We start from the raw sequence: 14,988 nt of genomic DNA, 5'->3' as shown, positions 1-14,988 counted from the left end.
ATTCAGGCTTTGCAAATTGGAGGACGCAAAACGCCTTGTCTTGTTTAGAGAACGCCATTACTGCACATGGAAAGATAAGATGAAAATCATTAGTATGACCAAAAACTTGATTAAGCAAGCTTTAAAATGACACCAGTTTCATTTTTCTACCTGGAATAGTTCATGAGATATACGCATTTGTAATGTTCCCAAGACTTTTGAAACACCCTGTATACTGTTGCCATTAAAGCGTATGTCCATAAACTATGCGCTAATTTTGATTCGATAAGTAGGCATCTTATCATCTTTCAGTGGTGCCATTTTGGAAGGGGGAATACGGCGCTGATTTCTCGTGTTTAATACGGTGGTTAATTAATAGAAGCTCAAAGTCTTTACTAGTAAATTCAGTCCCATTGTCTGAGCAAATACATTTTACTAAACCGTACAGGGCAACATCAGCTAAATATTTCTTAGTGACGAGGATAGTGTCGGATTTGTTTTTTTAGAAAATAAACCATAATTAAACCGGAAAAATCATCAATAAAGTTCAAAACGTTCCTTAGATTGTTTCTCCCCATCAGGCTGATCAGACCTGCTAAGTCACAATGCACAAGTGAGAGAATTTTCATAGCATTTTTGTCTGGCATTCGGCTTATATCTTTTGTCATTTTCCCCTGTGCACACACATCACAATTTGGGAGATCGTCTGAAGGTATTATTTTCAAGCCTTCGACTACGTTTGGTAATTTTTTAATATCAGCTGTATTGCAGTGTCCTAGAATTTTATGCCAGGTTTCCAAGTCGTGACAGGCAGTTTTTGAGGGAATCATACTTTTTAAATAATATAGTCGGCCATTTTCTTAAATGTTAAATACAGTTCCATTGGGGTATGTCAATTTTGATGTATTTTGGCCAAATTGTATATTCGTGCCTTGTTTAATTGCAGCCTGCACGGAAAATATGTCTTGCTTAAATGTAGGTATGAACAGAGCATTTTTTTAGAATACAGTTACAGATTTCGCCTTATTTTTTAGGGATATTTTAGCACCGCCTCTTTTCAAGACTATATCATTTATTTGACTATTGTCGACAAGTTCGACAAAATGACTTTGTGGATTAAAGTTTGAATCAAAATTAATAAAATCAGATTCCTTGGTAATAACGTGCGCTGTAGCACCACAGTCTACAAGGAGATTTTTACCGTTTGTGGTATTGTCAAAGTTACATGTGAATAGAAATGTATGTTCTTCCTCAAAGTTCTCAACGTTTTTTACGGAGTCCATTTTAGAGCGTTTATATCGACATTGGAAACTTTTGTGGTTGGGTCGTCCACAATTATAGCAGATAATTTTATTCTTTTTCTTGGGAAAATTACTTTTGGAGAACACGTTGCAGTGAGGTGCATAATTTGGTGGTGTCTGCTTTCGAGAAGCATTTTTGAACTTCATAATATTGCTGGAGTTATTATTGTCCATGAGCATACGATTAATCTCTTCGTAACTGCGCAATGCCACTTTAAATTCGCTGAAATTTATGGGTTTGTCTTTCTGTTATAACTATAACAAGTTGTAAATGGTTTAAAATCGGCTGGAAGTGATCACTATCCCATCATACTTAAAAGTAATCAAAAAATATCGGAAGAAAAAGTCCCAAAATGGAAATTACATAAAGCCAACTGGGAAACATTTACGAATCTATGCAGAACAGAATTAGACGCAAACATTCTAAATAAAGAAGGACCACTAAAACATTTCACACAAACCTTAAACAATATTGCCACCAAAACAATACCCAAAACTTCAACAAACCCCACAAAAAAATCAAACCCTTGGTTTAATGAAACCTGCAAAAAAAGCGGCCAAAGAAAGAAAAAAAAAAAAAAACACTGAAAAAATTCAAACAAAACCCTACAACAATTAACTTACAAAAATATAGAGATGCGTGCCAAAGCACGATACACCATAAAACAAAGCAAAAAAACATCCTGGAAAAACTATTTCACAGCTAAACAACCAAACATCAACTAAAAAAACATGGAATATAATAAAAAAAATAGCTGAAAAAGAAACACAAACTGAACAAAATGCATAAACAAAAAAGAAATAACTAATTTACTAGCTGAAGAATTCTACGAAAATTCATCAAACAAACAGTATTGAAAATCATTCCAAAACAGCAGAAAGAAAAACTTAATTTTACAACTAATAACAAAGAAACATACAACATACCATTCAACATAAAAGAACTAAAAAGAGCAATAAACAAAAGCAGAAATACAACTCCAGGTCCAGACGACATACATTATGAATTCCTAAAACAACTACCAGGATCATCTTTGACACTGTTGCTTGACATATAACAAAATATGGAACACAGGAGAAATACCAAAATCCTGGTTTGAATCGACCATCATATCAATTGCCAAACCAAATAAAAATGCAAGTAACCCAACCAGTTACAGACCCATAGCCCTAACCAGCTGCCTCTCCAAAACTATGGAAAGGATGATAAACAACCGCTTAATGTGGTACCTGGAAAAAAACAACCTCTTATCAAAATATCAGAGTGAATATAGACAAAAACAAAGCACAAACGACCAAATAGTACGACTAGAATCATTTATTAGAGACGGTTTCGTACGCGGACACCACGTGGTGGCAGTCTTTTTCGACATCCAAAAAGCCTACGATACAACCTGGAGATATGGAATTCTAAGAGACATACACAATATGGGAATATTTATGCAAAACTTCCTGTCTCAAAGATACTACAAAGTACAAGGAAACAGATCAGAATCAGAATGACCAGAAAGGAGGAAGTTATAACATGACTCCGAATGGGTCATACCTCTATAACACACTCCTACCTACTCAAAAAAGAAGCTCCACTTTGCACACCCTGCCAGAAACCATACACAGTAAATCACATATTAACAAGATGCGAAGACTTGAAAACAAACCGACTGAATCTATATAATGAAAAAACTGTAAAAGACATATTCACTCATGTAGACCCAACTACTCTTCTCAAATATCTGAAGATAACAGGGTTACTCAACAAAATTAAAAAAAAAAAAAAAAAAGTACCTGATCTAACTATATAAACAGACACTGAACACCAGATACATACATAAAACTTATAACTATTAATGTATATAAAAGACTCTAGCATTAAATGACCACATAGGTTGATATGCCATAAAACCAATCAATCAATCATCACTTGTGCTGATTATATCTTATGTCTTAGTATGAAAGTGGAGATAAAAATGAAGGGTGTTCAGAGAGGTTTACAAGTTGAAAAGATCACATTACGTTGCTTTTAATTTTAAAAAATTAAATATCACTGTCGATATTTTACTTTTTTTCTTTATCTTTTGAGTTTATTCTAGGGTATGCAAAACAAAATAAAATTGGTTTAAATTCTCTTTATTTTCAAATGGTGAAAGGGCTCTCAACTTTCTCAGATGTGACAAATTATGGGGTAACAGTCTCTAAATGAAGTTTTGAACTTTGGTTTACATTGTCAATTCAGCTTATTAGTTGATTTTATTTTATGTGTGTGTGTGGTGTGTTTTTTTGTTTTTTTTACATGAATTTAAAACTTATTTTAAATTCTCATCTTGGATCCAAGATGAATGTGAATATTACAAATTGCCAATCCACATCTGAAAAACTTCTGAACATAAAACTATTTGTAAAAATAAATTGACAATTAAAATAGTTTTATCTTTGAAGATAAAACTTTTTTTTTTTTTTTTTTTTTTGTAGCATTTCTAAAGAAGCTGAAATTTTTCTCTCTCCCCATTAATCTATTCTCAACTACGGGTAAAAATAGCACCTTGGATTTAAGTAATTATATATAACTGTTTCCAATGAGTATTGTTTCAGGATCACAACTTGAAGAAATGTAAAACCACCAACCAAAGAAAGTTTAAGATATCATTTTACATTGTTTAAATTTAATTTTGAAGCAAATATTTTTTGGATATACAATACCTGTTTAATATATTTTGGATGTTTATCATTTCTTTTGTACTCTTTAGGTATTGTCCTCAGTGCAAAAAACACCAACAAGCCACCAAAAAATTTGATTTATGGTCTTTGCCCAATATATTAGTGATTCATCTGAAACGGTTTTCTTATAATAGATATTGGCGAGATAAAATTGACACACTGGTTGAATTTCCTACTAAGTAAGTTATTCAGTTTCAATTTTTTTTACTTAAACCTATATTTTACTTTCAATAGCTTTGTAATGCAAAACTATTGCTGTTTTTGTTTTTTCTTTTTGTTTATCTTTGTTTTATTAATCTAACATAATATATATTTCTTTTTTAAAGCAATTTGAATTTAAAAAAATACATAATTGACAATAACCATGGTCCTGCTACTTATGACCTGATATCAGTGAGCAATCATTATGGTGGCATGGGAGGCGGACACTGTAAGTAGTGTTTAATTTTTGTTTGAATTTTTATGTTTTCGCTTGCTTTACTATTCATGCCGATGACATAACTTTTGAATAATTAAAAAATCTTTTGATAACTATTGGATGTATATTCATTTTAATATTTGCCCCATCAACTTTGTCATAAAAAAAAATAAGCATATTTTGGTGTAAATTAAATAAAATCTATTAAACCCGAGTGATTACCTACTGTCTTACATAAAATTTTAATTTTAAATGTGTGCATGTATAATGAAAATAATAATTCAGCATAAGGGAAAATGAACATTGTTATTCATTAGTATTTCATCTTTATTTTAAGATTTTCTCAAGATAACTGATTTGAAGGAAAACAAATCAATATATGAAAATACCTGATATGTCTATGACATGAACAAAAATGTTTGTGTTTTGGTTTTTCAAACTAAATATTAGAATTCAAAATATGAAGTGGAAATTTGTTTTGTTTAGTATTAATAGCAATACCACACACCATAATGTTCAGCATTGGACAAGGTGCACACTGCTACTTAATTTGACACTCCTAGTCTTTAAATCAGTAATAAATACATTTCTCCTAGTCTTTAAATCGGTAATAAATACATTTCTCCTACCTCCATCAAAATAAAACTTATATAACTGGATTCACAATAAAATTTACTTAAAAATGGTATTTCAATATTTTTATATTAAAATACCATTTTTAAGTAAATTTTATTGTGAATCCAGTTATATAAGTTTATAAGTTGTGATTTGTATATTCGAAGAATCGACTATTAATGACGAAACATGTCAGCATAGCATGCCTGCTGGCAGTAAATCGCTTTTTGCAAATAAGCGGTTCAGGTGTGTTCACATAAATACTCGAAGTGGAAATAGTACCCGTTAATGACGTTTCTAGTTTTAGTTAATCAGGGAAAAGAATTGTTTTTGCTATGGAATTTGAACACAAATGTACGTCTTTCCTGTCTCAAAGTTGATGCTTTGTAGTACGAAGATTCAAACCCTATTTAATAGTGAATATATTAATTTCCTTTATCCTAAAATTTGAAAAGAATTGGATAAAAACTTTTATGCATGAATCAATAGAAGCGACAACCTCATATAAACATGAGAATTTTTGTGTGCTGAGACGTGCACAAAAAAATCTGTAAACAAGTGTTCATCAACTTACGAACATAAAGTATTCATTTGATTTTTGTTGGTACCCCGATTTATCGAAGAGGGACCTATGTTTTCAATGGCGTCCATCCATTATCTGGACGATTGCTAGATAACCATCCATTAGTTTTTGCTGAAATTTTTGCCACAAGTTGCATTTCATTAAATAAATGTGCACAGTAAAAAAAAAAAAAAAAAAAAAAATTTTTTTGCGAAAATTCCCGTTGCATCCCTAGGGGCTCAAGAGGTCAAAAAATGATCTAAAATGGCCAAAAATGACACATTTTGCCCACAACTTTTGATCCATCGATTAGATTTTTCTGAAACTTGGCCAAAATGTGGAGCCATTGTTCTTAATATAAATCCAGTATGGGTGACCCTGGCAAAATTCTGGTTTGCGTCCTCAGGGACTTTTAGTGCTAAAATGTCCCTTTTTGTGGCTCTTTTTTCATATTTCTCAACAAAAACTTGATATGTCTGACTGTATAGTGGTTTTTCATGGTCAACTCCAATATACATGTGTTAAGGCCTGCACCGTTATCCGTTTACACTGGGATTTGACATCCCCAGGGGATCAAAAGAGGTCCAAAATACCCCAAAATTGCACTTTTTACCCTATAGTGTTTGATCCATCCATTAGATTTTCCTGAAACTTGGCCAAAATGTGGAGGCCATTGTTTTTAATATAAATTAGTAATCAAGAAAAACAAGAAATATACTATTTGTCTCATTGACGAAAATTTATGAGAAACTTGAAAAATTTAGCATTCTATCCAAAATTAAATTCAGTCGATGGCAACCCTTACCTATCAATATCAAGAAATCCACAGTGATAGTGTTGGCACATTCAGAGGATTCTCACAACAGCAGAAACGGACACTCATTCCCAAGGAATTCTGTGAAAACCTTTTGGAGCCATTGCAGTCTGGTCATACTAGAAATTTTCAAAATAAAACCACTCCTCCAAAATTGAACCACACTGTCAGTAACTGCATGTTTTCAGTAAAATCCAACTCTATCTAGCAGATTGACAGCATGACATCAGGAAATGTTCAAAACGGAGACTGGAAAAGACCGACAAAAAAGTTTTGTTATTGTTATAGGTGGAGAAAGTAAGTCTTTTTCTGATTGTTTGCTGGCATTTTTAGACTATTGCTTTTGAATAGTGGAATTTATATATATATATATATATATATATATATACTCGTTTTTTTTTATTCAAAAGTAATGGACTAATGAATTCAACGAGGTTGTTAGATAGTGCTCAATAAAAAGAGCTGATAATACTTGTTTATTGTTATATAAACATGGTCACATCCTGCTGCTACAAATAGCCACTTGTTTCAATCAAACAGCAGATATCATCAGGCAGCGACTTGACTATTCAAAAGTTCAATGAATAATTCATTATTCAATGAACTTTTGAATAGTCAAGTCGCTGCCTGATGATATCTGTTGTTTGATTGAAACAAGTGGCTATTTGTAGCAGCAGGATGTGACCATGTTTATATAACAATAAACAAGTAATATATAAAAACATTATTTCCTGGTCTGTGTTTATCCATCCAATAATAAAACTTTGTCTCAAGCTACAACAAAAAAAAAATCATCATCCAATCAATGGATACTTTGAAAAACTACAAAAATGTACAAGTACCCCTTGCATAGTAAGGGTTTAAGGTGTTGTTATGAGGACTTACTCATTCACTCATAATAGACTCTGTTAACCATAAGATTAGTACTCTCATGACTTAATGCAAGATTACAGATTGCCTAAAAGAAGGAAATGCAACCTTTCTTTGTGTTTACTTTGTACAATATATTATTACCTAAACCCTCATGTCTTACTTGGTGACCCTTTCCTAGGGCCATAACAATTTGCAACAAAACTTTGTTTATAACATAAGTATTACTAATAAATAAAAATATTCATTCCCTTAATAAGCACACCATATATATTTTGAATTTTAACATTTTTGTTCAAAGAAAAATAAATCTCTTCCCATTATAGACATAGCACACATTTTCAAATATTGACTTCTATGTTTTTCTTTAATTTGGTCATCTTGAAAAAGTTTCAAAATAAACGTGAAGTATTGGTGAATATTAAAACATAGCCTTTTCAGAGAATAAAACAGAAAGCACCTTTTTACTACATGTAACCACTGAAAAAGTTGTAAATATAATGTTTGCTAATTCGATCCGTTCTAGCTTATCTAAATATTTATATTTTCAGATACGGCTTTCTGCAAAAACAAGGATGACCAACAATGGTATTATTTTGATGATTCCAGTGTCTCTCCATCATCGGAAGATGTAGTTGTTGTAAGTGTTACATTTTTTATTTTCAGTGGAATTTTGTTCAGTTCTATCATTTTAAAGCTGCCCGAGTTACACAGAAAGCACATCTACTTGTATTGGCATTTGTTTTGATTGTAGCACTTATCACTACCTCTTATGTTTTTCTTGGCCACCTCAACTGTTGAACATCTATTTATAAAGGAAATAGCTGTTTCAAAAGACTGGGATGTTGGTACAATTGTGAATTGTCTGTCACAAGGTTAAAGGAGTTTTAGATGTAATTACAGTGGTTATGGTGCTAAATAGCTATTTAGCTGCAAATAGGAAGTTTGATAGTACATAAATAAAATATAGTTTGATTTTTATATATGAACAAAGTATCACTAGTGCTATGTTTATTTTCAGAATATGGAAGAGAAATAATTGTATTTGATGCTTGTGAATTCGGGAAAACTTCTGATAGAATTTCAAGAGATGCATGAGTGGTTGGTGAAGCTTCTTAAAGAAATGCTCAGAGTTGTTAGAACTATTAAAATGGTAATATATCGGATATCTGTACTGAATTTGTTGTTTCATTTGTGTCTTAGAAACGTTCATCAGATTATCTAAAAGATGCTGTACTAATTATTACTTGCCTGTGAAACAATGGTCAGGCTATTTAAGACTTAAAAGGATCCTATGGAAAAAAGGTCTTGATATACAATGTTACCAAAGCAATCAATGATTGTAATAAAGCCTTCAGAAAGAGGAAAATTAAGTGAGTATTTTTTGTAATACTTGTAAACATAAGGTGAATGAGTGCAGAGAAATTACAGGAAGGTGGAGGCTGATTAGAACTCGGATATAGAGAAAGTATGTTTGAATGGTGAGGTTAAGGTTAATCAGATGTTTTGTTACCTTGATGATATCATTAGAGCATGGAGAGGAGCTTATGATAATGTGATTCCATGAGTTGGAAGTGAATAGGGTAAGTTCAGAGGGTGCCATAATCTCAAACAGTATGAAAGTGAAATGTTACATGTATTGCATGATATGAGAATTATATAATAATTCAATAAGTTTCCAGACTTTTTCGGTATGGGCACTTTTATTGATAATACACACATGAAACTCTAATCCCCTTCAAAGTAATCTCCTCCAGCTGCAATGCACTTGTACCATTCCAACAGCTTCTGGAAGACCCCATGAAAGTCATCCTGTGTAAGCATGTCAATGATCCGTGTCACGGACTTTCATTTCCTCAATTATCTCAACGACAGACTCTAAGGTTTTTCTTGAGCTTAGGAAATAACCAAAAGTCACATAGAGCAAAGTCTGGACTGTACGGAGAGTGAAGAACTGTCTTGATACTCATCTTAGTCTGTGACAAGGATGGAGTTTTAGACTAGTTCATTGTGGAAATGCCATTAACCCAATTTGAAGAGTCCTGGCCTCTTTTGATGGAATCTTTCTACACTCCCTTAAAACCATAACATAGTATTCCTTGTTGATTACCTGTCCAGTGGGAACCCAGTTCATGAAGATCATGTTCATGCTGTCAAAAAGGAATAAGTTTCTGAGTGGACCTTCTTGGGTCTGGTAGAGCCAGCATGCTTCTACTGGGAACTCTGTCTCTTGTTCTATGGGTAGATCCAGCTTTCATTGCAGAATCTGAATTGATCAGCTCAACCATCTCCCTGCTGTCATGACAATCGCTTTCTTTCTGATCTTCTCTGAGCACCCTTGGGACAAACTTCACGCAAATCATACGACTCTTCAGTTCTTTGCAAATAATTTTGTGTACAGTTCCTACACCGTGCACTTATTGTTTTTACAGACACACGATGGTGCTTATCTATGAAATTCTTTATTTGGCCAATCAACTCTGGTGTTCTAACTTATTTTTACCACACTTCTCACAGACTCCCTGCCTTCCTTGAATCTCTTATGCCACTCAAAAACTGATGCTTGATTCATGCAAGATGATCCAAAAAGTCTGAGGCATTCCATACATTTCTGTCGCATTTTTTGTAAGTTTATAACAAAATTTTATTGCATATCGTTCTTCTGAAGTGTCCTCATCTCCAGATTGCATTTTTGAAATTCATCAACCGTGATGACAATCACGCTTTAGTAACGTGTATGTCTGCTTCAACTGTTCATTTGAGCCTGAAATCATAAAAATTGGTCAGTCATCTCATAGTATGTGTAGCAATAACATACTGAATTTTCAAAGGTCTAAGACAATTTTAAATGCCTGTACAAAATAGTCTGGAAACTTATTTAAGGCATCTTGTATGTAAGGCAGACTTAGATTGGATGACTTCCAAGGAATATTAAATCTGGATAGTATATGGAGACTTGTGCAGAACAGGAAGCTTCATTGATATAACAAAATGGATGAGAGGTAGAAGTTGAGGTGGCAGAAGTAAGCCCAGAAAATATGAGGAAGTGGCTTTAAGAGAAATGATAAAAAATAGGTTTATTTGGAATTCAATTTCTAAAAGACATCCCATACTTGCCAGCATGTAAAACATGTAACACGAATGATGACAGTAAATCCAGAAAGCTGATCAATTTTAGAAGTTAGTTGTCAAACTCAATATTGAATTCTTTAAATTCAATTCTCAAAATTTAATGATTTGTAATTTAATCATTTTGAAAAATATTTAACATTGGATTAGAATTGTCACCTTAAAACAAACATTTTTATTTTTTTTAAGAAAAGAAGAAAAAATTCTTGAGTGTTCCCGATGTCTTGGAGAAAACCTCTACAGAAGACTAATTCAAATTTGTGTTTAAGTGTCCTGCAAACATAACTATCTCTACTATTATATAAAAGAAACTTTGTGAGTTCGTTTTCTATGGACTCAAACAGCTGGGCCGATTTTTATGAAATTTTATACGAAGGTACTTTATTATGTACCTGGTAGTGTTAAGTTTTGTATCGGAATGTCTTTGATAAGCATCAATAATCTAAATAATCCAATGAAAGAAAGTGCAGGTGATTTTCACCAAAGTTAACACCTTACACAGCCTAACATAGTGTATTCAAGATGCAGGTCAAAAGGCCTGACATATAAATTCAACAGTAGGTTCTTTAATATGACAGTAGCGCGTTCAAAATGAATGTTTTTGTTTAAAGCACAATTGCACCATAATGCTTGACCTTTTCATTTTAAACTTTCCTTCAAGCCATTATACATAAAAAATTTATGAAATCCACAATAGGTTCTCTACAGTGCAATGTAGACTATAATGTATTGTGGACTAAATCACTGCAGGGAGGCATGTGAAGCTACTTCTTGGTGCACCACCTCAACTAGAGTAGCCAATCACTCAATTTGATTAAAAAATAGGCAGTTTTATTAATTTTGATGACAATAAAATATGGAAGTGTGAGATATTCATTGATTATCATTCAATCCCGGGCAACGTCAGGTCTCCTTGCTGAACAAAACTGACAGAATTTAAAATTAGTTTTGCTTTCAATACTATAGACTTTTCTGTCTTTGTTTTTATTCTCTTTTTATTTCTTCAAATGATAATTTTAAATGTTTTATAAATAAAACCTTTAAATATCTCATAATCCAAAAGACTCATCTCTTGGAATTCCTAGTGAGAATTAAAGATTCTTTTGAAAAGTAATCTTGCTCAAAAAATACTTAAATCCTGACAGTTCACTCCATTTCTTTTTTCTATTTACTGCGAAATGTTTAAACTTGAGGAGAAAGTTGATGTTTCAATATTTAAAATTTACTTTTATCATATCTTTATTATGAGAAATGTTTCTGTCCTTCTTTTCACAGACAAAAGCTGCTTATGTGTTGGTGTATCAAAGACAGGGATTACCACATCCAACTCAAATGCTGCGTATTCGCTCATCAAACCCTTCATCTTCAGGCAGTGCAGCTGCTGCTCAGGGTGCACCCCCGTCTGCTGTCAGCCACCACTCAGCATCTGCAAGTAATACAGAACAAAGTAGCTCCAATGGAATTGATGATACTGATGAAGATGAAGAGATGGAAATAAATTAATGTTAATGTTCAATAGTTTCACTGCCCCTATTTACTCTTACCTGTATTTTCTTTTTTCCAAAGGTAGTGGCGCCATATCCTCACCCTGTCTAAATGAGACCAAGCAAAGGGGAGAGGAATAAACTCTTAAATCAAGCAAGAAAAGAAAATGGAAGAAATTAGTGTTATCTTTAATTCAGCCACAAAAACTTTTTGTATTTCGCTAAGTCCATTCTGTGATTTCTTCCACTTTTTGATTTTCTGCATTTCTACTTGTTAGCTGCTTTATCCTAGCAGCAATCGCAGCAGCTTCGTCTTTCACACCAACTTGGTAACTGGAGCTACATTTACTAAATCAGCCACATGGGCAAGATCATTTGCAACTGCTACTTTCTACCTCCCCATCCCCTTTTTACAATTAATAACATCCCCCGCCACCTCCTCATTCTCTCTCCTTTTAAAACTGTTATAGTCTGCAGTGGGTTAACTACTGCGGTGGTTTTTCTATTGGTGCCGTTCAAGGTACTGCTTGGGTTGGCCTGACATGCACACACACACACACACACACACTATAGTTTCTTCATGTTTTTTTCATGCCACTTCAGTGCTGTCAAAGACTAGAAGGGTTCTTGTTTTTTTTTTAATCACTTTATTTCTACAGATACTTATTAAGCCTACATAAGTGTACATATTAGCTTCTTGTTTTCTTTTTATCTTCATTGAAGTGAGAAAATAAGACTGAAGAAGTATGCTACTACATTTAAAATTCCTCCCACTCAAAATTATATCTCCTCCCACATCTTAACTTTTTTATTTTCAAATTTTTTAAGATTGCTTATTCCCATCTGATCTTGCTGTCATCAAAAGAGAATCACAAAAGAAAAACAGTGAGATGCTTGCAAACTGTTTAAATATCAATAAAAAAAATATGTATATAACATCTACAGATGAAAGGATTTATTTATTCACTAGTTCTAATTTATAAAATTTAGAAATTATCTTCATCTGTTATACAATTTTTTTCTTACTAAAATATTATAGTCAAACAACAATATTGGTTTAAGCTGAAACCTAGATTTAACTTTCACTTATCTTTTCAAGAAGCTAAATCTCTTTTCTCTTGATAGTAAATTAGTAATTTGAGGTGACAATTTGTTTCTTGAGTAAAGTTCTAATAGTCTATAAAACATGAAGAAAAAAATGATCAGATATATAATGATGGGTTTGGCAGGGAAATTTAAACCAACAAAAAATACATGCTTGAAATTTGTTTTTGTAATGCTACATTATCCATTCTAAATTTCTATAAGGCTATGACTAAAATTGTCCATTAGGACAAACACATTCAAGAATGACACATTTCTATTTCTTATCATTATTAAACCTTTTCAGTTTCCGTTCAACTATTGAAAACTTATGCTTAATTTTGTTTGTATCCAATTGATCGGAAATGTGTGAATTTCTATAAATTAGCAACTAAAAACGGATACTATAAGTTTAATTTTTGAAAGTCAAACCTAATCTTTCTTTTTCTTTTTTCTTTTCTTTTTTTTTTTTGTAAGCTTTTTCTTTTATTTTAAAGGTTCGTATTTGCAATAAAGTTATATATATCTACTGATTTGGTTCTGTTTTAAAACAAAAAATAATTTGTGGTGGGCTAACTTCTGTTTATTTTATTTTAAAAATAAATCTAACAATATGCGATTGCAGTTGTAACCATTTCATTTTTTAAGTTTTATTTTTTGTGATCAAGATAGCTAGATTTCTAATTTTGCAACAATTTTCAGCATCTAATCTGTATTATTGCATTGATTAGGGTTTTATATGGTTACCTTATGTATTGACTAAAGAATTTGAAAGGTAAAAATCTGCACTGAGACCTCAACTATTTTGTAAAGTGATCATTATTTTTCAAAAATGAATCACGAAAAGGGTTGATATTAAAACAAACCAATTCCAACGTAATCAGAATTGTTTTTTACTCTTTTTCTTATATTTTTACATGATTTTTTCTCTAATTTCCAACTTTACGTAAAACTAAAAAGCTATGAATAGAATGAAAACCTTCAATAAAATGTCTTCTGAAACTAAATCTTCTGCTAAATTAAGCTCACTTTTTATGGTTTGTTTAAAATTTTAATGAAACGTTTGCTAAATGTTATTTGAATGTACAATTGCAATATTTTTATGGTTATTCTAGTATGATTATGGCTTTACCATAATCTCTTCCCTTGTAAGCTTTAAAAGTTGACAAATTTTGATAAAATTTAATGTAATAATTCACATTTTAAAATAGAAAAATTTTGTGTGTGTGTGTATATATATATATATATATATATATATATATATATACTTGCAGTTTTTTTATTTTCTCAGTGCATATTCAATAAAATCATGATTTTATTGACTAATTTATCAAGTCGAGTATGATTTTCTGTACTGTTGAGAAAAGCTTTTCATCCAAAAACCAGATAAAAAAACAATAAGGTAAATATTTTGTATTCAAAAATATTTACAATTGATTTACTTTTTTTTTATAATAAATATTTAATTATATCAACTGACACAATATTTGAGCTATAGCTATAAAAAAACAATCTAAAATCAACTTGTCCTTAGTTAACATTTAAAGAATTATATTTATAGCATTCATATGCTTTTCCAAGAGAATGAACAGTTGTTTACCTACGAATGTACAAAGTGCAAGTAATGTCAGTACTTATATGATGACATATGCTATTTTAACATAACATTATTACTAATTCATAGTGTTAAATCGACTTGCATATACTTTTCTCAATTATGACTTTGCCTATTTATGCACTGTTAACATGAGAATATCATGAAAATATAAATATCAGAAAAAGTATTTCAAATACGAATAATAACAGTGAATTTAAAAATTAAAAGTAAATTCGAACAAATTTAAAGGTTTACTTCAATAAACTGACACTCATTTAAACTATGCATGTGCATAATGCAACATAATTATATTTTCTGTTGACTAGTAACAATATAGTTAGTATGTAACAAGACTGAACACCCCCACATTGCATTTAATATTTATAATATTCATAATTAATGGTGTCTCTTCCTTGTGTAG

The 14,988-nt window shown here is 31.7% G+C and overlaps 1 protein-coding gene across 2 annotated transcripts in view; it reads left to right on the top strand.

The window, feature by feature from the left end:
• LOC145277831 (ubiquitin carboxyl-terminal hydrolase 15-like) overlaps positions 1–13,500 on the top strand; it is a 353,560-nt gene extending 340,060 nt beyond the window's left edge. For both annotated transcript variants that reach the window (XM_080129744.1, XM_080129745.1), the window contains 4 exons: positions 4,025–4,174; positions 4,322–4,425; positions 7,826–7,914; positions 11,679–13,500. In XM_080129744.1, the coding sequence (XP_079985870.1) occupies positions 4,025–4,174; positions 4,322–4,425; positions 7,826–7,914; positions 11,679–11,906 (571 nt within the window). In that variant the 3' untranslated portion in view covers positions 11,907–13,500. The remainder of the gene's footprint in view (positions 1–4,024; positions 4,175–4,321; positions 4,426–7,825; positions 7,915–11,678) is intronic.
• The last annotated feature ends 1,488 nt before the right edge of the window (positions 13,501–14,988 follow it).

The sequence above is a fragment of the Euprymna scolopes genome, chromosome 6 (assembly GCF_053919585.1).
Source record: "Euprymna scolopes isolate OS-2025 chromosome 6, ASM5391958v1, whole genome shotgun sequence".
NCBI classification, from domain to species: Eukaryota; Metazoa; Mollusca; class Cephalopoda; order Sepiida; family Sepiolidae; genus Euprymna; species Euprymna scolopes.
Note: the sequence above shows the minus strand (reverse complement) of the source record. Positions and strands in the feature narration are given on the sequence as shown.